This window comes from Temnothorax nylanderi, unplaced genomic scaffold (assembly GCF_030848795.1).
Source record: "Temnothorax nylanderi isolate EJ_2023f unplaced genomic scaffold, tnyl_v1.0 TNYL_tig0116_pilon, whole genome shotgun sequence".
NCBI lineage: Eukaryota > Metazoa > Arthropoda > Insecta > Hymenoptera > Formicidae > Temnothorax > Temnothorax nylanderi.
This window is the reverse complement of record NW_027249178.1, coordinates 186,662-213,135: the sequence shown is the minus strand read 5'-3', so window position 1 is coordinate 213,135 and position 26,474 is coordinate 186,662. Positions and strand designations below refer to the sequence as shown.

General features: G+C 35.8%; 2 protein-coding genes across 5 annotated transcripts in view; one reads left to right on the top strand and one right to left on the bottom strand.

Annotated features, from left to right (window-relative positions):
• The window catches only part of Alkb (alpha-ketoglutarate-dependent dioxygenase AlkB), a 38,449-nt gene that overhangs the window by 6,261 nt on the left and 5,714 nt on the right, over positions 1-26,474 (bottom strand). Inside the window, exons 2-3 of one of the 3 annotated variants that reach the window (XM_071712822.1) lie at positions 16,103-16,306; positions 2,305-2,480 (exon numbers count right to left, since the gene is read on the bottom strand). The gene's annotated coding sequence lies outside the window, so the exon portion shown is untranslated. Of the gene's footprint in view, positions 1-2,304; positions 2,496-16,102; positions 16,307-26,474 lie in introns of those variants that run through there. The other 2 variants (XM_071712823.1, XM_071712824.1) reach the window with 2 other exon arrangements.
• On the top strand, positions 31-26,474 carry Atf3 (Activating transcription factor 3). 2 transcript variants are annotated; one of them, XM_071712826.1, is made up of 4 exons: positions 31-173; positions 17,596-17,880; positions 19,585-19,721; positions 22,332-26,474. In XM_071712826.1, exons 2-4 carry the CDS (start codon positions 17,628-17,630, stop codon positions 22,770-22,772), a joined length of 831 nt encoding a protein of 276 aa, XP_071568927.1. In that variant the 5' UTR covers positions 31-173; positions 17,596-17,627; the 3' UTR covers positions 22,773-26,474. The 2 variants fall into 2 exon arrangements, with proteins under 2 accessions (XP_071568927.1, XP_071568926.1); XM_071712825.1 differs by having other exon boundaries at positions 22,284-26,474.

Genomic DNA, 26,474 nt, shown 5'->3' with positions numbered 1-26,474 from the left:
GCTAAATATAGCCGGTATATATCTAGGCCGGTCGCGACCGCGAATTATCCACAGTCGCGCGCCGGCGGCCGACGGAGGAGGATAAGTGGATTATCGAACGGAGCGGATTTTAAGTGCGTGCGCAGTGCGCGAAGTGCGAACACCGGGGCGCCGGACACCGGGACGTTTCGAAGGTAGGAATCCGATACAGATGCGCCTTTCAAAAATCGAAACGTCCGTCTCTGTCGTTTAAACGCAATAAATTTAGCGGCGAAACAAACCGACCGCGAGAAGGTAGCTGCGGAAGGAAGGAAGGAAGGAGGTGCTCTCGCGTCAAATTCGAAGCACGTGTTCGCCATAATAAACATGAACTCCGTTCGCAATAAACACGGCTATTCTCGAGCCGCGTCCGAGATCGGCGGACAGACCGCTGAATTGTTTCGCGACATTTGGCCAGGCGTGGATTTCGGTCGAGTGCGCCGCCGAGCGCGGCGTGAAGTGCGCAACGTACGGCGCGGCGTGACGTTGCGCACGCGAGATGATCGAAGTACGCGAGTTCGATAGCATCGCGTGATCTGTACTATCTGTGCGATTTAATCGCTTTCTCTGCACTTTTCTTGACTTTCTGACATTATCGAAAGCGCCGGTCTTCTTAACTCCGCATAGAAATAAATAGATTATTTGATATAATGTATTACTTTAACAAATTGTTTTATGTACATATATAAAAACAATAAACACATATTAATTACGATATATTATTGCCGAAGGATTGTTTCCGCAAGAAAGCAAATAAATAAAGATCGCGACGTTAAATACGACAGGCGGATGCACGCAGCAGTTTCAAATTGGGCGCGAGATATCGAGATCGCGTTCGATATATCGAGGGTATTACGTCACGGGGCCAAAGGGAGAGAATAGCGGCAGTACGCTTATGCCTTGACGTTACATCCGATAGGGTTATTACGTGTCGGATTGACATAATGGCTATGCGCCTAAGGCTTTGTAGTCACGCGTGATCTCCCGCGACCGTCGCGCGATCGATTTCTTCCCACGGAGGATTTTTTCCCGATACGCGGAGTTCGCACGTATGCACGTGAGATTCAAATCGCGGCGCCGCCGATACTCCGAAGTTAGACGTCAGACCGATCGCGAGCGCGATTTGGATTGATTTACGTGGGTTTTATAGCCACGGGCTCGCAATTGCTCAAGGTCGCGACGCCACGAAGTAGAACTTCGCTGCCATCGTAGTTGCAATGTTGCCACGAGAGCTCGCGGTGGAATACATATCGCGCGTTAAACGCGCCTCGTGTGCACTCGCTCCTATTCGATGAAAACATTTTAAGAACAAGAGAGAAGGAGAATTTAAAACTCGCTTGTTCCAAAAGCATGTTTTAGAGCTCTCAACTTTTTTGTCCAGAGAGTCAAATTAAAATCTTCTGGGGAGGTATAATGACGGGGGGGCTAAGTTTTATTTTTGAAAATCATATGAAGACAAAAGATCTTTATTTTAAAATTCCTTGATCTTATAAAAATCCAACGTAGCGACAATCGAATCACAAAATCAAAGGCGCAACAACATATATAATGTCGTAATTTCTTGGTGGGTCAGATAAAATTTCACGGGGGCCCGCGGGCCATAAGTTGAGGACCCCTATTTTGGAGGCATTAATTCAAGCTATCTGCTGCAAGTATTTCAAACATCTTATCTCACAATGTCATTCATTAATCATTACAATTGAAGAGTTAACTATGTTTCTCTTTCCGTCTTTCAATTTTGTTATTGGAGATTAACGATGAAGTGAATTTCTCGATTATCTCAGAGAATGATTTCTGCACTCGTTTTACGAAGAATATTTGATATTTCTAACAATTAGATTACGATTACTACATTTTAGAATTATTTCACTGTATCTACATTCCTTGCCGCGTTTTATCTTTGTTTCATCTTTGCCCCATTTTATCTCTCATATTTATCTCTCAATGTCTCTGAACTTTCGAGCGAGTTTCTTTCCTCGAAACTGGTGTTCGCGAGAGAGAATAAAGTGGGACGAGGCACTCCGCGCATTGTGCGCCTCTCTCATGAATATGAATGCGCAATCGTTCGTGTCTAAGCGCGTGTCTTTGAAGTTGGCTATCTATTATCGCGTTTACGAGATACGGCGACTTGCAGCGCACGGACGAACGAGCGCAGGTTAGCAGCCGCCACGATTTGTGTGTAGTTAGCCCGGAATAAATTATTTCGGAATTTAGAACACGCGCCCGAAAATAATTTGTTTCCCAGAGAGCCGCCGACCTCTCGTTCGCGTGTTCCGTGTGACGTACCTTCGACATATCGACACCGCTCCTGATAAATCCCTTGATTTTGTAAACGTGGTTCTTCTTCCTCCGCGATTTTGACAGTAGAACAGCGATAACAAAAGGGTAAAATTAAAACGCGACGAATATTTAATCGGGCTAATCAATGCCATTCCTCGATCTTCTTTTTATCCAGAATCAAGCTGAAAGAGGTAAAGAAAATAATAATTAATGAAACGTAATATTACCAATGTACAATATGCAATATAATAATTACAAGACAATTAATATTCATTATGAGGTACAAAAGTATAGTTATTAATGTAGGACGGCACGCATGATTATTCCTTGAGAAAGAATTGCTCGTTTTACGCATATATACATGTGTGCATATACCTGCATATATATGTATACATGTATAAATAAGAAATTCTTATTCATCAAGAAATGATTATGAATACCATCTATATTTTTGCAAACTGAAGTTGATAGTTGTAGGTAATAAAAACGATAAAATTTGATGAGTTGTAAAAATTAGACAGTTCAGTCTATAGACTGAACTGTTATAACGCTGCATTTCCTGTTTCTGAATTTCAAGTATATATAACACATATATATATTATATGTATATGCACAGTGCATTGCACACGCACAATATTTTCCTCAGAGCAATGCGATAACATTATTGCACATCTTCCTTTCGATGAGATAAATGAAAATCAGGTATCGTATGGGATGGGCGTGTCGTGTAAAAACTATCGTTACTAAATTATATGATGGATAATAGAGTACCATTATACGTGCATACGATACTTGTGAGATTATCAGTTAAGATCGCGTGGGTGAGAGCGCTCAAAATTTTTCTTGAAAAATATTCTTAAGTTTGTAACACCGAAAGAAATTATTATAAAAATTAAGAAAGAGTTACAATTGATGAAAGTTAGCTAAATTTTCGCAGCGCATTTTTTTATCAGTCACACAACAGTTTGGCATTAAATTGCACGTCTCCAATGTTTGCTTTCGCCGGCAAACTTCCTCCGGCGTTGATAACCTTTGCAGAATAATAATCTTATCTCGCGCATTTGCTATGCAAAGTTACGAAGGTAACCACCTCGATGCTATCTGCTCCATAATTATTGTTAGAAGGTTAAAGCCAACATGTGTGATGTGACAAACAAATTTCTTTAGTAATTTGAAGGAAATTCGAATTAATAATTATTTTTGAATTGAAATAAATATTGTTCTCGAAATGTTGCACGATCTTTTTTTTTTTTATATAGTTTCGGTATCATGTTACTTGCGAATGAATGCCAACTTGGCGCTAACTGTAATAATCGTATTGATGTTGTAAACTAGTTATTTCATAACGATATTAAATAAGATTATCAAATTATGAAACATCTTTGTCGCATTAAATATAAACAAAAGATCTAATATATTATGCATAAATACAGTTTCATGTATAATAAGATTAAATCTCGAATTAAATATATATGTACGGAGTAATCTGGAATAATTCTTGAAGAATTACGAAGAATAATAATTAAGAGGAACAAAATGAATCCATTTGTCATTTGTCGAAAATTATCAATTTGCCGCATTAAACATTTTTATTTAACTAATTCCCAATTTATAACTCTGTCAAAGTCTCAAGTCCAACTTAGGTGTGAACGGTTTTTTTATATGTTTGCATTTTTCAAGCTTAATCGGCGCTATCTAAAATTAACAATCGCGATTATACGGCACAATCGTCGCTAAACGTTTTTGGGCTGGGCGATTCTTCTGTCATTTAATAATACGTATCTGTTGTTCGAAAACGAGTAATCTGAGCATTAAAAAACGTTGTTGAATGGGGAAACCCTTTCATGTGGAATGTGCTCCTCGGAACAGGCGGGAAAAGTTTTTACGCCGTCTTATGCGAAGCGTGGATAATCATCGGGTAACTTAAATCACACGCTTCGCCTTCGCTAATGAATGGCTATTCTCTCTCGTACTCCGTAATTTTTGTCGCATGAATAAGACGTTAGACATGCCATAAATGTGGATACGTGAATATCTGTTTATTCTGGAGCGAGTCCCTTACGAACAGCGTCACCGCAAACGAGTTGCGATAGGCAGCTATTTTCAGGCATTGCCGTAGTTAGATAGAATTATATTTTTTATTTTAATATCACATATAGAGACGGCGCGCGTGCATATAATAATATAATTTTATACAATTACATATATATTTTAGAATTTTTTTGATTTAATAACTTGAATTAATTTCAAGAAATACGTATTATAGGTAAAAACAATTGCTCCAGTTTCTCTTTTTTTACTTTGATTCAAGATTATTCGTGTTGTGATCTTTGATTTTGCAACAAAACCGGACTTACGTGAAATATACGAAATAAATTGATTACGTATTTATCGTTAAGCGTCGCAAATAAGATCGGTATCACTTAATGGCTTATACGAATAATTCCGCTCGATAATATCGCTATCGTAACAATATATACGCATCGATATGTTTGCTTAACGCAGCGGAGCCGTTTATCTGTACACACGTAAGGTAAATCTCCCTTCCTCACCCGGTATCCTTTCTCGAAAGAGCCGTACTGTCATTTCTCTCTCCGCGTTGCGTTGTATATTTGCATTTTAAATTCAATCGCGAGACATTGACGCCCTTGAGCGGTAATGGACTCTTTCTTTCTCCCCTTACTCCCTTTCTGTCCTCTCCCCCCTCTCATCCCTGTCGTATCATTTCCTCTCTCTTTCTCTACTCGCGAATCCAGTTATATCATCTCTCAGCTTTGCTGTAAGCCGAGTAGCTCATCGTTGATAAATCGGTTGCCCCGTCTTTATTCTTTACTTTTTTTTCTTAGTATGCGCTGCGCGACTGTAAATTTAGCTCTAACCCGCTTTTTAACGGCATGGCGCGAGCGATCGACACGCGGAAAAAAATACAGGACAGTTTGAGGGATTAAGAAATACGTGATGTTCGCAAATCTTTCGTGCCTTCCGTCTTTCGTTAATTTTTCGATAAATTTTCGGAAAATAAGTAAGTCGGAAAGAATTTATGTCTTTAGTGAAAAATCAGAAAATTCTGTTTTTAACAAAAATTTTGAGGAAGAGAAAAAAATTTATATTATGTTATCTTTGTTTTTTTTTTATGAATTTTCTTGTTATTTATTGTAATAAAAATTTTTATGTGCATTAAAAAAAGCGTGTGATTATAGATATCAAATTCAAATAGCATGTCTATCTCTCTATAATTTAAATAACCTTATCTAACTTATAAGATATAAAAATAGATATAACTTCGCGTATCTATATGCATATAGATTATTTATTTAAAATTTAATTTTCTTATATATTTTACTTCAAATTTTCCCAATTTCTCAACTTACCTTTTTTTAAATTTCTGCAGCCTTGCTTTTTATTTATTATTTATTTTTACTTTATCTCAATATTTGTCGAGAATCGTCGAGTTTAGTGTATAAACGCGATTGCATTTAATTAGAAATATAATTGCAAATTGGAAGTGCATTCCGATAGTTTTGCTATTAACTAAGAATCTCATAGAGCCGTAAAAATGCTGTTAAGCTTTACGATTCTTTGAAAATCCATAAAATCTCTCTCCCGTGTTCCTTCTGAGTTATCTCACAAATTCGCGCCCGTATACCAGTTCCTTGTGAAGAGGGCGAAAGATGCGGGCTTGGGGGAGGCCTCGATGATCCCCATTAATCGTTCGTCTCCATTAAGGTTTTGTCTCTCACTTTCCTCGAAACGCCAGCGGCAAACGTTCTCTCGATCTGGAATCGTCGTCGATATATCAGGACCAGCAAGAGAGGTTCGCAATTGCGATTAATCATCTTGCAATTTGCAGAATGATCTTAACGGCGTACATAGCAGAAGCTCGATTATTCGAGCGTTATTTAACGAATGTTTGATTATTCTCGAGCGGTGTAAATTGCTCGATTATGTACGAATAACGATGTTCCATGAAGACATTAATGGAACGTTTAGATAACGTTCCAATAATCAAGACTCTGCTATAAATCTGTGTTTAAAGCGATCAGAAAAAAAACATCGAAGCGCAAAATGTGTTCCTCGTGTGTTGGCGGATTATTCGATTTGCCGCTCGAAAAACACCACGCCTGCATTCACCTGCGCCACTTTCCACCTACGTAATGTTCCCGAATCGCTTTATTTTCGCCTTTACGCATATAAGGGAGCCCGACATCGTACCATGGCGACTGCCATTTTCTTTCAGCCCTTTTAAAAAAATCCTTTACGTCACCGTACGATGCGTGTTGAACCGTGCGAGTCTCGTCGAGTGAATAAAATTTTAATAATATCTGCTCTCCTGTTTTATGCGCATCTTCGAGAAAAAATAAAGTCCTATTTTTATCGCGTAGGGGAGACCGGGGCTAAAACGTCTACGGGGTAAATACGTCTAATCAAATATCTCGGAACCTGTATATTGTGCGAACTCGCTATTAACATTGTAAACGCTGCTTATAGTACCCATGTGACCAACGGAGTTTCGGCAGGTTACACAGTAAAAAATTTTGTGTCAATGGAAGTCCACTCTCAATTTTGTGTTAAAATAACTCATTTATCGTGTTATTTTTGACATTTAGAAATGTTATAAATGTCGATATAACATTTCTAAATGTCAAAAATAACACAATAAATGAGTTATTTTAACACAAAATTGAGAGTGGACTTCCATTGACACAAAATTTTTTACTGTGTACCTGCCGTGTTATGATTTTTACGAGGGCAAACGTGTTTTCGAAAGGTAAAAGTTACATTTTCTGCGCGTGGAAATTTTGTAATATCTGCAATAATATTTGCTCTCCAAATCTCGAGGTACGTGATTATAAAGAGTAATGCATGCTGAACACGAATCCAGTGTAGTTTTTTCATTAACGTTGATGTCTAATATTTCGTGGGCGATCAAACCTGAAACTTGTGTTTGGGGCTAATCGGTCAGTAAGCAGTCCGGGTGCATTTCCAAGGCATTTTCGGGCTCACTGCATATGGAATATGGATGAGACGGGAATTACAACCGTTCAGACACCGAATAGAGTCATCGGACGTCGAGGAGTGAAACAAGTCGGGCGAGTGACTTCTGCGGAAAGAGGAACCCTCGTAACTATTTTTTAATAATGTTTCGCATAAAAATTTTAAATAAATTTTTATATTTTTCTCTTAAACAACAATTATTGCATGTATCCTATTATTTTTTAGGATTAGCTGTACGTATATGTATTGAAAATGCAGTGCAGACTGTTATACCCCGGCATTTTTGAGATTTCAATTTTTCCACCGTTGTCGTTTTTGCTCTATACCGGTTAAACAAAGCGACGTAGACAAAAATTTCCTATATAAATTTTGTAGCTAAAGGTTCACTCTTTACAGTGGTATACCACATTTAACTACAATTATTTATTTTGTTGTTAAAAATCGGCACCGAAAAAAACGGACTGTTTAGCCCCGGTCTCCCCTACTTAAAAAATTATATTCTCATTTGGACGTAAAAGTGCACAGTTTAAGACTTATATGATACTATTTATATCGCTAATAATTTTGACTACATAGAATATATAAATGCCATGGATATACAAATCTATTATATAAATGATATTTATTTTATGATACACATTTAATAGATTAGCGATAAAACTGAAAAACGGGTGAAGGACGTCGCGCAAGAAATCAGTGAAAATCACTGAAAGCTTCTCGCTATAAAAAGATTTTACGAACGTGCGTGCACTCACAATGCCGCACTTGCCGCAGTGTAAACTCGTTTTAGTAATTTTCCTGGTGATCTTTCGGTCAGCTGAAGAGTTTAAGTGTTCAAGCAAGGAAAGTGTCATTTGACACGATAATAATTTGCGATAGCGATACCGCGTTGCGAAAACGGATGTTAAAGGACTTAAATCATTTGCATGTACAGTAATCTTGTCAAATTCGATACAGAAGAAATGTCAGGTATTTATATAACGGACGTCTGCATATTCAACTATGATATTCTGTCTCGAATAAAGTCAAAATAAAATTCTGCCGCGGATGATAGATCATCTAGAATGGGTTTATAGGCGAGACACGCGCGCGCCCGGTTATAAGGACGCAAGGACGCGCGCACGTACACACAGGCGCGAGACGTGCGCAGGACGACGCGCGTGTACACATGTGTGTCGTTCGCGAGGAAGCATAAATTTTCGACGTGAACTCCAAACACAGTTGAGCGAGAGGACACAGCAACAATGTGCGTGCGTGCGTGCTACGTTTCCTACGTTCCTAGCTTCGTAAAAATAAAGGATCTGCGTGAGCCTGCGAGCCGATACGCGGTGCGCAAAGAAATAAAATTTCAATGTTTGTCGTTCGTAAAACTGACATATTCTAAGTCTGGCTTTTTGACGATCTATAATTCACGACGGAGCTGTGTGCAGTTCGGAATATAGAAATACGTAGAGTATTAGAGTGTAAATTCATATGTCGCGAATTCTGTTATTAATTTTGCGATAAATTTTAGATTTAATGGACTTTAAAGTGGATTTTGAAGACTTTGAAGCCTCGGAGTAGCTTCCATCATTTTCATTTTCTTAAATAAACAGTCAAGCTATGGCGTAAAGTTAAAATGATTTAACTTTTAATTCTAATAATTCAGATTTAGAGTCTTTTTCTCATTTTTTTTTCTTTTTGTTTGCAATATATTCACAAGTTTCTACTTGTAGGCATTTTACCGGACGAGACAAAAGTTAGTGGTTTTTCAAGGTAAACTCCTTGCTTATTAAAATTGAATTAAGCACAATCTAAATTTACTAAGTGCAGAAATGCCACGGGTTTACGGGTGTCGCGTCACGGTTCGCGACGCCGCGCCGGTGAAAAGGACAGAAAAAGGACGGTAATTCGCCATAATTAAAGCGGTATAATTGGGATAGATAGCGTCGCGCCGCGCCGCCGCGTCCCTCGTCTCGTGTCAGGCCTTTGTGTTTGCTCTCTACTCCTCTTCGTCCCATTCGGAGAGACGGAGCGAAAATAATCCTGTCTTTTTTAAAGCGCAACATGAATTCCGTTTAGTTGTGCGCGTTGCTAATTTTTGCCGGCTTTTCGCACATCGTGTCGGACGTTAAAAAAAAAGACTGAGAAAACGTGATGCTCATTTTCTACTTTATAATCGTGTTTTCCGCTGGAAGATAAATTATATGATTTCCGAGGAAAAGCGGTTAAATTAAATTTCCTGTTCGATTGTTAATTTCAACGTCGGTTCAACTTCAATGGAATCATAATTCAAAGTCTATTCCTTGCGCATTCGCGTGCGCTCCCGACGCGATGTCGCGAATCGAAAGGTCCCGCTTGCAGGTGTTGCAATCGCGAATTTTCGAGCTGCGCGCATGGCGTATTCTGAAAAGAATCGCCTATCTCTCGAAACGGGATTCGTATTTTTAGAAGAGTTCGCCTGTAATCCCCCGAGGGGAGAGACATTGACCTTTCGAACTCTTTTCTCTCGTTGAAATTCTTGCGCGAGCATATTGTATATTGTTCTCTTCGACAGGCTCGTGCTTTATCGCTTTTCCCAATCGCAAGATGAGAAACCACGCGCTTCTCTCTGCCACCTTACAATTAACGACAGAAGCCACAGATCTTCGACGATTATTACATCGCTATATTGATATATCTTGTTAAAAATATCTTTGCAATTAATTTGTTTATAGTTTTGTCTTTACCTTATTTTTTATTTTCTTTTATTTACTTCCATATATATATTTCTACATTATTCTTCATTATCTTTTTTATATTATAATTACTCTTCCGTTTTATCTTTTACTGAGTTTTTACTTAATTGTATTAATGTACACTTAATTGTAACTGAAGAATTGTTTTACCGTTGCGTTGATATAAAAGTAATAATAATAATTATACGACAATGATTTCTGTTTGTTGTAAATCGACAAGATTTTAGGGAACTTTATATTTTTTGTGGGCTTTCACGATGACACATATCACGATAAAACTTCCGGGACATTATGTCGATCGATCATGTCGCACGTGTGTAAAATACACAGTTCGCTCGTATATGAGGGGATAGTCTATTCTATAAATCTATATTATCTTAATCCTTTCATCTCCGCCATAAATCAAGCGAATATTAGTGTTCATTTGCCAGGAAATTTTTAACAATTTTAATCTATTCCTTCTTTGTTTTTTTTAAATTTATTTTTATAACATAAAAGTCGTCGTATCTATTTCTAAAAACTACTTTGTTCTGAATTATATTGTTATACGTATTTAAAATATAACTATATTTTCGTTGCTTTATTTTCTTTAAAAATATAAGTTTGAGGTGATCTAATAAATTTTCTTATTATTTTTTTTCGCCGTTTTAGCAACTTTATGGATATTCCGGCGGATTTTTAGCATTCTGGAGGTGGCGAAGCTGCCTGTCTCGTAGCGAGGACAAAGTCTCCATTGTGGGATTGTCGATTTTTGCGCGTATTCATTTTTGGGTAGAGATCTCTAAAACAGACGGCACAGGCGGAAATTTGCCGTAGCCCACATCCGCGCTTTTTACACGAAAGAGGCAAAAAGATGTTAGTCGTCGTCGTAAATTGACGCTCGTAAAACCGTTCGACTTTAATGCGGCTTTCATGGGGTTTCGACGTGTAGTCCAATTCGCCTCCTCCGCAAGAAGATTTTGCTATTTTCTTTTGATGCTTCAACAGTTCGATATATATACAATTTTTAGTTAATCACAAAATTTATCGACGGGTTTTTTTTTAGAATAAAATATTCCATGTAAGAAAGAATTTTCTGTAAAATCTGTACAAAAATAAGAGGTAGAGAAGAGAGCGATTATGTAAAAGCAAATCTTTATATAAATCACGTATATTGTTAGAAGGATGTAAATAATAATTTATTTTTTAAATAATGCGTTTAAAAATAATTTTTAAAATCTTTTTTACACATATTAATTTCTTTTCTCTTTGAGCTTTTTTCTTTTCATTTTTTTATTGATTAAATTGCGAATTTTCTTGACGTGATGGATATAACATCTTTAATTTAAGAATATTCTTGTCTTCCTAAATCACATAAATTTATGAATCTTGTATATATAGCAGACGCGAAACGTAATGATACTCTTGAATCGCGCGTCAATCGGTTCACTAACCTCCGCCATCCAAAATATGCGGTCGGTTCCGCGTTCTATATCGCGATATGTAATTATTCTGAAGTCTGCACTCGAGATCACATGCGTTACACGCGGTACGATCTTGTCGGAATTAGGCCGCCCACGTTCGCTCGTCGTCGACACGTCGAAAAAGCGCTATAAAAGCTTTCGGTGGCCAGATGGGCACCGGTTGCGCAAGCTCCGTCTCTCTCTCTCTCTCTCTCTCTCTCTTTCTCTCTCTGTCTTTCGCGTTCTCTCTTTCTCCTTGTCCTTCTTTTTCTTCATTTTTTGTCGCGATCTATCTTCCTGCTTCTACGAGAAATGCGAAAGCGATTTTGATTTGCGACATACGCATATTCCATCGTTAAAAAAAGTAATATTTCTATATATAATACGAAGTATTTTTTATAACAAGACACAGATAGAATATTTTTATCTAAATCCGAGAGAAGAATAGAAGAGAAAGAGGTAATTTTACATCGTGTACGGAATTCGGAGTTAGAAATGTGAAACACATATGTTCTTTCGAGAAGCTCTCTTCCAAATGTCTCTCCCTTTCCTCCCTTCCCTCCTCTCTCTTTCTCTCTCTCTCTCTCTCTTTCTTTGGGGAAAGATTAATTATCATCTACTCAATATACGTAAGGAGGGGAAGGATGCTGGGATCGAGCAATGCAGGGATTCCGAGAATTAGATACCGGCTGCTTCCTAGAAACGAGGCAAGACGCAACACATGCCGTATAATATATGTGCATATATATATATATATATATATGTTATTTTTTTATAAATATAACATGAAGAAGTCTATTTATAAAAAACTATCCATTGATATCAGATTAAGAGAGAAACAATGTTTGATTTCGTGAGTATTGTTTGGAATGGCCATTTCTTTTGTCCTTACTGATTGTGAGAAAAAAGTTCAATTAACACACACACACACACACACACACACACATATATATATATATATATATATATATATAATATTTATAAGAGAATATTTATACAGAAAAAGATATAAGAAGTATGTAAATTTGGTGGACTAAACATATGTATTATTTCAATTTTTTGCCTACTTTTGAAAAGTTCTCGAATACATAATATAACTAATATGATAATTATGAAGTTAATATGCAGAAATAAATTAAACGATATGCATATATATTTATGCTTAAACCGGAGAGAATATTATAAAGAATATTTTTTGACTTTTAGATTCGTTTTCTTTAATTCGATAATATAATTTTTTTTAACTTAAAATTATGTATTCTTGTCCTTCTGGGTTGAACAAATTTCGTGCACTGTGTTTCGGAGAAAGATCTTGGGTAGAGAAAATCGGTCGAATACCGGCGAATCTGAATGTGCCATACGTCAAAATCAAACGATTCCTATTTATAAGTTTAACGGCGCGGTAAGCCAGCGGCGGCTTCGATCGGACACCTGTTCTCATTCAAACAAACGTGAAAAGGCAGCCCGATTATTATTTCAAACTGCAACGCTGCCAGTAAACCGCCAGACATCTCCGCCTGCGAATTTGGGAGTAACTTACCATCTTGTATCGTTTTTCAACCTACGACAAAATCTATACGAATATTAAAGAAGAATGCTATATATATATATAAGATTTTGTAATGCGCGTTCAATTTAATTTACGACTAAAATAAATAATATTTTGCCAAAAATATCATTTAATCGTTAAGTTACGCAAAGCCACTTTTATTGTTCATCTCTCTTTTTTTCATATTCCATAAAACTTTTTATAATATTTTACTTTAAGATTTTCGTATCAAATAAATATATTAAGAGCTAAATTCTTGTATACAGAATTTACAAATAAAAATTAAAATACTTAATATATTTACAAATATGTGGAATATATTTCTAAGATATAATTTCAAAAAGATCGAAGATTAAAAATCAAGGTCTATTTATTCTTGTTCTTTTTGAGTTTTGAAATCAAAATGCAACTGGTAAAATATCTGACTTGACCGCCATTAAAAATGAGAAGAGAAAACACACAAGCGTGTGTTTGCTCAAGTTCTCTTTCGTTTCGAGCGCATCCCACGTCTTCCACCTCGGCACATATAGGTCACTGGGTGCCGGAGAGGACCCTTTGTCACGCGCGCGCATGTGGGCCCCGAAAGATCTCAGGCCTGAGGAAGTCGATGTTTCTTCTTTTACGTTCTCTTCTTTTTGCTCGCGAGCAGAAGAAACGGGCGGAGGAGGAAGAGGAGGAGGAGGAACCGGAGTGGAAGGTTGAGAAGGAGGAGGAGTTGCAAGGGCATTAGGCCCCCCCGAATACGGAACGATAAAATTCTTACGAAACACCCGCATGTGCAGACAGCGAAAGGGAAAAGCGGTCCTCCTCCTCTGCGATTAAGCAACTCCGCGACTATAGCTGGAGAATTTGATGTCTCGACCGGTTAAAAAACATTTAATCGTCGAAAACACGTGGCATTCGCCATTGATCGTAAATGTCTTTTTAATTTCCTATATGTATATGTTTCTATTTCTTGCTAAAGTGTCATTCCTTCGAAGATGTAAATACTTATTCAAGTGCTGATTCTTAATTAACTTACAATATTCCAGTTTCCTCTAATTGTATGTTTCACTCTTATTGATTTTGAATTAATGGATGTAAAGTTTAAACGGATTTACAATATCCTGTATTAATATTGAATGTGCTTGTTCAAATAAATGCGAGAAGAGTGAAATAGCGACCGGCCGGAAGTTGAGAATTCTCTCCGAGAGGATTGTCAGCGAGCGAACGCGGTGATGAGCCATGCCGCGAGATCTCGACGCGTTTGCGCTTCGGAGAAAATATGTATCTTAATGCTATCTTTAATGATTTATTCACGGAGATAAAACAGCGCTACGAGTGCCGGCGCGATTGAGAGGAATGTAGTGAATTGAGGTCGAAGCGAAGTGGAAGACGCGAGATGCGCGAGATGTAAGAGTGTCAGCATCTTCGAGAGCTCGAAGATGCTGAGGAGCGACACGTATGTAAGCATTAATTGAATCGCGTTACATAATTCAACGAGAGATTTCGACAAAATACGTTTCCTACACAAAAAGATCATAGATATTCCTTTTTTTCGGTTGTAGAAAATGTTCTACAATCCGGGGCATAATCGAGCGAGACACATCCTTTAAAATACTTTTTTACTGTAACAGAGCTCGACTTGTCAAGAGAGTTGAACGCGATATGGAATAAAATTTCGAGACAACAATGTAATCGATACATACAGTACAGATCAATACTCGACGGATATACAAATTGGATTTAAATTTATTCATGATCAATACATATACTCTGTACGAAGTCGCTGATCACGATTCATTACCACTATCTGATAGGGCAACGTTAATCGATGATTTATAAGATACGAAAGACCGTGAAAGTGACAGAGCGACGAGTTGTTATTAAATATGAAAGTTGATAGTAATTGAAATAAATTTCTCGAGTTGGAACGCAACTGTATGTATGCAAAATATCTTCGTAATTATGACAGTAAAACGAGGTATAATAAAACTTTATTTTTATTAATATTTATTTATAATTTATATTTATCATATTTATATCTATTTATATAGATATTTTATCACGCGCGATTTTATAATATAATATATAATTATAGCTATCTACATATTAACGTTGACATTTAAAGTTAATTTATTTAGATATATTTTAAATTATTTATTTTGGAATGATCTAAATTTACTGGTAAAGACGCTACGATTTTTCTACGCATTTCCGGCGTTACGTAATCCTGTCATCAGTAGTCCGCGCTCGTAAAAATATTGAAGTATAATGAATACCCGGTGTATCCGGTGCGTAAAAAAATGTGCGAGAAAATTCGTCGTGGGTGGGCCACAAGCAAGCAAGCCTCGGTGAGCAAGAACTAAAAGGTTGTCAATCCCTGTCAAGAGTAATTTTGATAGACGCGTCCACCGGAGATCGGCCAAACGCAACTAGACAGATAATCAGTCAATTTTTCAACGCCTAATCGCGGCTGAAAACGCGACGTCGAAAGAGAAACGGCGTAGAGAAATTCTTGAATTTGATCGAGAAAAAAATAAAATGTAGTTTGTCGATAAGACATTCTGATTTTTCTATCCAATTTGAAAAGCATGTTGTTACGTAATCTTTACGAATGATTTGCGCACAAGATATTGAAGTATAATAAAGACTCGAACACTGGACGTGCAGTTTTCCGGCCGGCTACTTTACATGCTCGACCACGCTTACTAAATACGAAGTATAATAAATATTCATATTTATTATACTCTTATAATTCATAAATATTTAAATCATTTATATAATTCACAATTTATAATTTTCATATAAATTATTATGATTCGTATGTATAATATTATGTTGTGAATATTTATAATTTAATTTACGCATAAACAAAAAAAGGTACGCATCTGATAAAAAAAGGGAAACAAATAGGAGTGAAACGCTTACCTATATCCCATGCAGTTTCGTGTTCTTATATACTTTTGTCTGAACATGAAAAAATTAATTATTTGGTATTTGACGCATTAACTTTTTATATTGTAACAAACAAGCAAAAAGTGTGTTGAATATGAACAAATATTTTAATGTAATTAATTATTAATTTAAGATTAACGTTTTAAAAAATGAATTGTTAATACCTATTAAACGCAATTGGTGGAATTCTCACTGCTCGGCAAGATCGTCTTCCTGGTCATATCTCGTTATCGGCAATTCAATTGTACAGGTGCTGCCGAGTCGGCTCGGTCCGTAGGCGGGTGCATGTACATCGATCATTGATAGATCGCGAAGGTTGCGATCGCATCGATAAGAATCTGCCGTGATGCGGCTACGGTATTGATGTCCTACGGGAAAAAGCAAAGATACATATTTATATTTTAGTGTGATTTTAGTATTTATATTTAATATTTTTAAAATGTGACAGTTCAATATTTAAGCTATGATATTTATATGAAAGATATTAAGTATATGTTGTATATATCAAGAAGATCCTATTGTACTACGAAGATACTTTATTATATGTATATACATATATGTAATTCGAGATGTAATTGTGAAGAAGGTAGTTGCGTAATACAATTGGAACTTCTTATATGTGCATATGTATAAGTATATGTATACATATATACACCTAAATATACTTTATAATATAAAATATTTATAATATAATAAAAATGACACTTTCAATGCAAAACAAGCATGTGTTGCACATTTATCTATTGGCGCTTTTGTGTCACCGTGATTATGAAATAGTACGTACATGTGACGTGAATATTTCGATAAAATGCGCGAAATAGACTCAAGACTTTCCAGATAATCGGATTATTCATTTTCGCGATAGTGCGCCAAACAAGAGTAACTATTATACGATATATTTCACGCGACGCAATAACAGGCGTCAGTCTTTCTCGGGAATTCCGGAGGCCGAAGCACGGAGCAAGCGATAGAGAACGACATCCTCGTTTGCGGTTTTCACAGGATAATTTATTTTAAGAGTTCGCACGGGTCTCCATGGATCTCGGCTTAATTATAGGCCACGTTGAAAGGTCCTAAAATTATAGGCTCGCTTTGGTCCTTATGAATATACGTGTTTCGTTTTATGTGCAGTTGTTTCAATTCGATCTTCTGCGCTTTATCTCAATCGTAATAAAGACCAGTATGTGCCAAATTGCCTTTATTACTATTACATTCTGATTTTTTATTCGTCAAGTCAATATCTGTTTCTTTCCTGTGTTTATTTCAATCTCCTTCAATTTTCTTTATTACTCCAACTTATCAAAATTGCTACTGAAACTAATTTTAGAATCCAGCATCTTCGAAATGCCTAATTATATGTATATCTCCAGAACGCTTTCAGATTTAATTAATTTTAATCAAAATTATGAAAATATAATGACTTAAGAAATAATTAATAAGCATAAGGCCGCCGAATGCATACATTTCAAAATTCTCAATTTTCAATTCTTTTCAAACTTTAATTTTCTGTAATTTTTTTTTCATTTTTTTCGCTGAAGAGCTAATAAAATAAAAGCCAAGAATAAATTTCCTTTTTATCTTCGAAACATTCAATTAAGCTTAGCACGCTTTCAGGCTTAATTAGTTTCACGCGACGCCCTTTGGTTGGTATGTCCAGGTTAGATAAATGGTGAGAACCCAGCGCAAGCCATGTACAATCTGAACGTGAACGTGAATCCCAGCCCGACCGGGGCCGCGGGTCTTCTCGGTGTCACGGCGGCGGCGGCCGAGGTCACGCCAAGGACACCGGAAATCGTAAATTCGCTGATCGCCATGACCAATCCCTTCGAGGGTTACGGCAGCGGCAACGAGAGGGGCATGCGGGACCGTACGGACTCGACCAGCAGCGGCGAACCGAGCCCGCCAAGCGTCCAGCACACCTGTAGTCAGCTTATCAAAGAAGGTAAATGAAGAATACATTTCTCGACATTCATTACATCGTACTAATTGTTACATATATATGTGAATGTGTTCCAGTGAGTAAAATTTAATTGCGAAGAATTTCTATAAAATAAACTCGAGAAGTCGACTTTTCTTTTAAATAACAAAGATAACGGACGAAAATCTATTAAATATATCGTGAGATTTTCACAGAATGTTAATTAAAAATTTAATATATTGAAATATTTGTTACTCTTAAAAAGTTAAATAAAATAGTATATATATACGTATGCATGTAGGATGTGTCGAATATTTTAGATTTACCTTGCATATTTATCAAGCAAATTAAAATTTGACCTAGTATCTAGCAAGAGTAACATATTTAATTATTATTTTTTTCTAAATCTCTGCTATAAAAAAAATATTTACTCTTTTACTCTTGCTATTTATTTTTTTATGTGTACCTACTTTTGATAAATCTCGGAGCAAATATTAATTGCTTCATATTTCTTATAAAGCACGCAAACGCGAGAAAAGTCTGAGCTAAAATCTAAGCGAGATTTGCTCGCATTGCACCCACTTTATCCACATTTAACAAATGTCAATGACAATATAGCGGGTTATTCTGCTCGTTAACATAATGTACTTCTCTTTCCTTTCCTCTTTAATCTTTTTGCCTTCACTATGTACACAGCGCAACGCATTAAATAGCAAATCCTGTTCCTTTCAAATTACGGATTACGCAACATACGCACACACGCAATCACAAAGGAGGATCGTTATCGTAATTGCCTTTGTGGTTTTGTTCGCACCGGTGGCGCTGATCTGTTATACTAACTGCCAAATTAATTAATTGAAATTTTTTTAATTGACTTAACATGCAGAATAATGTAGAATACGTGGATGTGTGTAGAGTGAAGCGACACACAATCTATTATCTTTGATAATAGATTGTGTGCCGCGATCGCTGACACAAATGATCCTTAATTATTGCGATTTAATCCCTCGAAGGTCACGAGAGTGTCCTTGTACCGCGAGGAAATATTAGCGATCACTGTTATTTTCTATGACATTAATATACGTGCGTTGCAACACATTTTCGAGTCCACTCTCCGGAAGTCTGTAATTTATTGTGGCATTAAGGAACACAGACGAAATGAAGAATTATATTCGCGCAATCTATTCGATCTTTTTATTTTATATAATATGAATATGATTCTCAAGTTATTTTTACACATTACCTACAGTTAAAGTTCTCTTTATGGTTTCCAAAAAAGGAGTAAAAGAGGAAAATAAATTGATGAAGCTAATCATTTACGACAAAAGCCATATAGAAAAAAATATAGAAAATCTCAGAAAATGCACTGTTACAAATTTTAGTATAATAAAAAAAAATTACAAACCAATTATTTTGACTGCCTTGATAGTTCCAGTGCTACTTTCGATGATGCTAATAAAAAATCTTGCCATCTTTTAAAGTTAAAATTATATTGGAACTGAAATAAAAAATCAGTTAATTTAAACAAATTTTTTTATTTTATATTTTAATGCAAAATAATGAGGAAAGGAACTCCTCCTTTTCATTACAGCGTCTAATTATTTTCTGGGTAATTTTAATGGATTCGCATTCTCCGCTTATAGCGAGAATGATGGCTATTTTGGCCTCGGTAATATACCTAGGAGCGAAATTAATCAATGGAAATTAATTAAACTCTCCTTTGGACAGGGCTGAAGTTAACGCTGCAGACGAAGAGGCGGGCGAACAGTAGTGGCGACGACAGCAAGAAAAAGACGAAGAAGGAGGACGGCAGCGGCGCCGACGACGAGGAAGAGGACGAGGTGAGCAACAACAACAACAAAGGTGTAAGTAAATCTTTGCATTTCTTTACTATTCTCCTTAGAATCAACTTCACGCAGAGTTTTTTTTCGAAAGCTTCTTGGTAAGAATTGTCACTTTTCATACTCATGATTCTTAACCCTTTGTATCTTTTGATTAATTGTTCAACTAATTGATTATATAAATGATATTAAGTATCACAAAAGTAAAGAATCATTAGTTAATAGCTTATCTCTTAGGAATCTTTAGAAAATAAAAATTATTTGTAATTTTATTTATTGTCGAGGAATGCTATTAATATTAAAATTGCAAAATTTATAGCTTAATAAAATATTTAAAGTATTCAATAAAATAAAATTAATTTGAACTACAGAGGGTTAAAATTCCAGATTCTATAGAATATAATTTTTTTTTTTTTAGGATTTTTATGTAGTTTATGATTTATAAACAATAAATGAAATTTTATGATTGCCTTTCTCTGAACTTTATTTCCCAGTCCCTTCCTTTATTAATTCTAATGTGAACATTCAGGGAGGAGTAATAAAGTAAAAGAGATGTTACGTTGCATTATAATTTCTAATTGAAAATTAATAGATTATAATTTTGATATAAAATCAGGAGAAATTATACATAAAATTTCAACGACTTGGTAAAAAATTACTTGATATCTTTTTACTGCAAAAAGGAATCCCTGAATCTTTCCGGTAGTATTGATTTTCCAGAAAAGTGACAATTCTGCTCACTAAAAACGTAACTGAAAAATATGCAAGCAAATTAAAAGCATAAGATATAACAAACTCGAATTCGTATAAAAATCTTACGAAGAAAAACAAATTAACCGTCAAATTTTTATTATTTTTTAAATTATAGATTACATATTTTACACTCACGTGTAAAAAGTCTCCAATTATTTTGATTTGATTGAGATAGTATTGTTGGATCTGTTCGTTTTAATTGCATTTTTCACACTATGCTTCTTTCTTACTTTCTTTCAAAAATCTAGATGTATAATACTCGTTTTATTTTAATTTTTATTATTTATATAAATCGCGATACAAATTGATCATCAAAAGAAATGTTACACATCGTTATTTTGAGTGAAAAAATCGAAAAAAATTCAGTTAAAACGAGCAACTTAAGTGGTTGAATGAAACACGCGCGAATACATAGCGACTCGATTCCATCTTAGCAATTCTGGCAATAGCTTAGAGACTCGTTTCCAGACCAGACGACGAATCCTTTCGATTCTCCTTATGTCCTTGGCTGCCGTTGCGACTTAAACTCGCGTGCGCGAATAAATTAATTCCGACAGGCGCCGTGTGTCCAGCCATTTTGGCAGTTTCGGCATTCGCGAATTTGCATGCCGCACATAGAATCGTTTGTTTACGGCACGAAATGCAAGCTGCTAAAATTAGCGGACTCTTGAAAGCGCAAAGAAGTAACGCGCTTGCATTTTAATCGCTACGGATCACGTTTGTAATCGCGATTTAAAAAAAAAATACATTTTTATTCTTTTAATATTTCCATTTCTATCTTCATGTCATGTTTTTGAGTAGATTTCACGCTACTAACATTGCTATCCTAAATATATAGAATAATGAATATCGTACGTGCAACTCCGTGATAAAATTTCACAACATATATTTCGTATTTTATTTTTGAGTAACTCGTAAGTATATAATACCGAAATGTATTAATCTGTAAAGAACTCTATACATTGTGAACTTAACAAATAAAATTTTTTTATCAAACATTAAATTTATCGTGACTGTTAAGAAAGGTCAGGATATGTTTAAATGATATAAATATAAATAAGGTAAAAAAGAGTATAATAAAATCGCGGGTTATATATAATTCGGAAGTGCATTATAACGTTATAACATGTACTCGCATATCTCCTTATCCAAAGATCATGCCGAACTCCATTCGAATCCGCCGTTGATTAACACCTCTATGTCTATCCTCGCTAATTCTTGCTAATGCGCGTGAAAGTGCAACGAGCTGCAAACCATTAGAATCTTCTCTCAAACGATTTTGCCTATCGTTATTATTCAATGGACAAGCGATGGATTTTTACATAAAATATTTGCGCGATTTTCATCGATCAAAATTACAAAAACCTCAAAATAGGGACTCAGATACAATTCGCGTCTAGATTTTTTAACGGCGAGATTCGGAGAACACCCAAGAAATTTCCCAACTCTTTTAAGAACTCCTTTTCACATCTCCAGACATTAAAAGCTTCGCGAATTGTAAGAATATAAACAAATAAAATCTTTTAACGATAAAAATAAAGATTTCAGAAATCTTGCTTCTCTAAAAGAAAGTAGCCGGGAACGAGAGTACCCCGAGTTCTTGTCTTTTGCAAATTGGAGAAATTCAAAACTATTTCCTGTATAAACTCCTTTAAGGCCTCTTTTAAAGCCTCCGACATCTCGAAACCTCAGGATCTCAACGGGATCTTCAAGGCCTACTTTTTACATCTCAAAGCCGGGATTTCAAAAGTTCCAAACCCGAAGAACCGAAATAACCGCAATTTCCTAAAAACAATTGAAGTTACCCAAGAAATTTCCTTATTCTCCCAAAAGGATGTGGACATCAGGATAAAAAATGCGGAAATCCTTTGCTCGTTGCAGCTGACGCCGGAGGACGAGGAACGGCGCCGGCGGCGGCGCGAGCGCAACAAAATTGCGGCGACCAAGTGTCGGCTGAAGAAGCGCGAGAAAACGGTGATTCTCGTGCAGGAATCCGAAATCCTCGAGACCCAAAACCACGACCTGAAGTCCCAGATCCAAGAGTTGGAGACACAGAGGCGCAGGCTGGTCGACATGCTGAGCCTCCACGGTCCTACCTGCTTGAAGGGCGTGGACGCGACGTCGTTTCAGCAGTTCGCCGAGCCCCTTCATCTCCCCAGCTATCAGGACAATTTTGTGCCACAGCAACCCCCGCCGGCCCTAAATCAGCCGCAGAACTGCGTCACCGAGTATCCGGTGAAAGTCGAGGAGTACGAGACCGATTTCTACCGGCAGGGTAGCCCCTTCGTGCCGACAACGTCGGACGCCGGTTGCACGGTTTAGCGAAACGGCGAAAATCGTTTTTCTTCGCCATCTCGAGGGAGGGAGGATCGCCGAGAAGCCCGGAGCGCGTGTATAATAATTGAAGGTTCTTGGAGTATTAGAGACGATCTCACCAACATTAATTTAGTTTAGCCAAGATACAGAACTTCAAAAGATATTTAATTGTAAGGCCGGTATTCACATAGTTACTTCAGATCATCTTCAGATACTCCGTAGCTAATGAAACGAGTCGTACAGCATCTAAAGATAAACTTGAGACGATCTTAAATATAAGATCTGACTATGAATACCGCTCTAAAAGATATCTGAGGAACATACTTTCATAAAAATATATATATATTTTTTTTGTTCCACAGATAGATGATAATATTAACGAAGATTGAAAATTATATGGTGAATGTTAATTGTTGGTGAAAGTGACTCTCTTCGCGAATTCAATTTTAAAGATTTTTAATTTTTATTCAGTTCAGCTATTTTATTCCTTGCGGAATAAATTTTTGTATAAAATTTCATTGAGAGCTATGAGAAAGTGTTTGAAAGAAATTTTAATATTTGATATTAATATCTATCAGAGTGTATATTTTATGTTACATATTCTATAGTTGGCATGTCAGAATTTTTTATTTCACATTTTATAAATTCTAGTTATTAATTAAGTAGAATATTATACACACAAAAGTTTTATTTTTGACTTATATATTTTGAGCAATATACTTTGCTCGTTGAAATGGTTGGCGTCAGGATGCTGATAACGGCAAGATTATATGCATTCCATGTACAAGGAGAATTGAGAAAGTGATTTCGTTGATTATCATTAATTCTTATCTCGTTAATTTTTTTAAATTTATTTCTTAACTCTTTAGTTTTTTAAACGAGCCATCCGAGCTTCTCACCGTTCGTCTTTCCCGATCGTAAGTCCGTAGCTCGTAAGTCGATTATTATATCGTAAACGCGAACAATGATTTTTATCTTTCGTCTTCCTCTTCATCTGTCGATCTTTCCTCTCCCTTCTTTCTTGTTTCACCTTTTCCCTTTTTTTTCTAACGAGCTCTTGTTATACTCGAAAAACGTTCGACGTAGAGAACGCTTGAAGACATTCCTTCGTAATAACCGTACTGTGACATTCTCTTATAAGGCCTTTAATTAATAATATAATCGATAATGTAAGATAAAGACGGATTGTCCAGCGATGCTCGCTCTTTCGCAAGAATTATTGTCACTGTTATTTAAGATATCTGATAAAAATTATTAACTTGCTATATATCAATAGAACAATTTTTTCCGCGATTAAGAATATTACTAATTTTAATTATGTTAATTACACTATTTTTTTTTATTCTTTCGAAACTGAGTCAGTTTCGATCATTTTAATTAACTAAAAATAACTCGCTTCTCTATTAGCAACGAGACTTTGAAAGTCTCTCGGAAAGTCTGCTTCTATATTTTTCAGCGAGTTCCGACTCGAATACAATATCCTCTTTATTTCCTTTTTCTTGCTTGTCGCGCCGATGAAAAAACTAGTGAGACGAGTGAGCATCGCTAAAAGATATTCCGTTGTTAAATAATAAGCGAAAATCGAGACACCGCGTCGAATATTGACGACAATTGGAGATAATTATTTTCAAACCGCTTTAAACTCACACTTGTCGAAAAAGCATGAAAAACTTTAAAACTCTCGGAATGGGATTTAATATTTGAAAAATTCGTTTGAGATTGGTTTCGAGGTTCTAGAAAATTTCTATATCAATTCAATAGTAATGCGGGTAACTCCCATTTGAGAAAGGATTTTAAACGTTTTGGAAATAAGTTCTTTAATTTCGTGAATCGCGTGTCTCTGATTTGCGAGACAGTGAGAAAGAAAGTACACGCGAGTACCCCGGTGTAGATAAGTCTGCTCTATCATTGATATTGATTATCAAGGAGTCGATAACATGCGTTCAGAGGATACTTATAATTATATGAGTAACGAGAATGATATTTAATATTATATATGTACGTACGCATATATTTTATACAAATGCATATTATATATTATATATAATATGCGTATATATTATTATATATTATATATATGTATATTTATACATGTAACATATACATATATATAATATAAAATGCGCGAACAATTGCATAAATAAGTGCACGCCATTAACAATTAATGAACACTTAATTACATGACGATTATTAAACATTAGATTCGTTGGAGAACCGAGAATTACGTGCCTAACGACATACCTCAATTTAGCTTCGTTTTATTCTCCTTCAGTGCGTTTGCAAATTGGGATTTTATTGCGGTTAAGATCTTGGATCTAGTTACCAATAATCATATGAAAACTTATGCAAATAGATAAAAACAGCATGGAAATGCCAAAGAAAACTGAGAAAGCACGATATAACGTGTTTTTAATTCTATAATCATTGTTACAAGTTTGGCGAGCAAATTCTATATGTTCAAATTCAATTTTTTAGAATTACTTAATACTTTCAAAATAAAAAAATAACAAGTTTTGATTTAAATATATTTTCCCTATAATTACAAATTTATATCCAGTTTTCGTTTTGAAATAATTTTGAATCGTTTGAAAGATTCATCTTTATTTTATTTTTTAATTTGGCAAGCGCACTTTGGGCTACGCTTATAAGATGATTTCTCACGTAATCTATGGAAGTTAGTCTGATCGTTAGCGGAATGCGCTGTAATTATTTTAATTAACGAAGAAAAACGCTTATACAAATCCGCGGACTAAACGACTTTTCCTATTCGGAGTGTTGCTACAGATTGATAAAATAATTCTTGATAATAATACGAAACCCGAGAAACTTTTCCGCCGCTTCGCGAGCAAAGCAAAGCGGGACAAAGTCTTTCGTGTTTTTCCCTCTCTTTCCCTTCGATAGTATACGGAATTTACGAAATCATGTAAAATCCAAGTATGACTTTTAATCTATAAATCGCAAAGAAAGAGAGAGAGAGAGAGAGAGAGAGAGAGAGAGAGAGAGAGAGAAAGTATGGCAGTCGTGCCAGTATCACACAACAGCGATACGTGAATGGTGCTAGAAATATTACCTTCTTTTTATAGAATTTTTATCAAGTTGCCAGAACAGAGTATTTAATAGTTTAATGTGCCCTTAGGGGGACAATAAACTTCTATCTATTTAATAGTTTAATGTGTATTAAATGCCAGATTGGGAGATATTTTATTTCGAAATTGGAAAGTAATATTATTAAGCTAATGTTTCACAGCTCCGATATTAAGAACTCCATTAAAAGCGCTTTGGTAAATTTACATTTGCGCAATTCTTGCGATTTTAAATAGCCCGTTCTATTCGAATACTGCCAATACTAAGATCCCGGATATCGTGGCTTCTAGTATCTAAGGACTCGTTTATTTCTTTTTTTTTTATCATCGAGGAATTCTTTTTTCTTTTAGAAAATATAAGCGCCGCTTTTTGGAGCTATGTTAAGTTGCGAAATAGTAAAAGAAAACTGCGTGCCAGATTTTTACAAGATCATTATTATATATTTTACGTATATTACTCAGTACCTGGCTATGGTTTTCCATGCAACGTGGCCGTTTTTCTCAACAAAAAATTTTTTTATTAATACACACTGCGCGAACAAGATAAACGGTCAACAAAATTTTATCGTTATAACCTGAGGAAAAATTTTATTCTTCAAATAAAAGTGTCTTCAATACTAAAAAA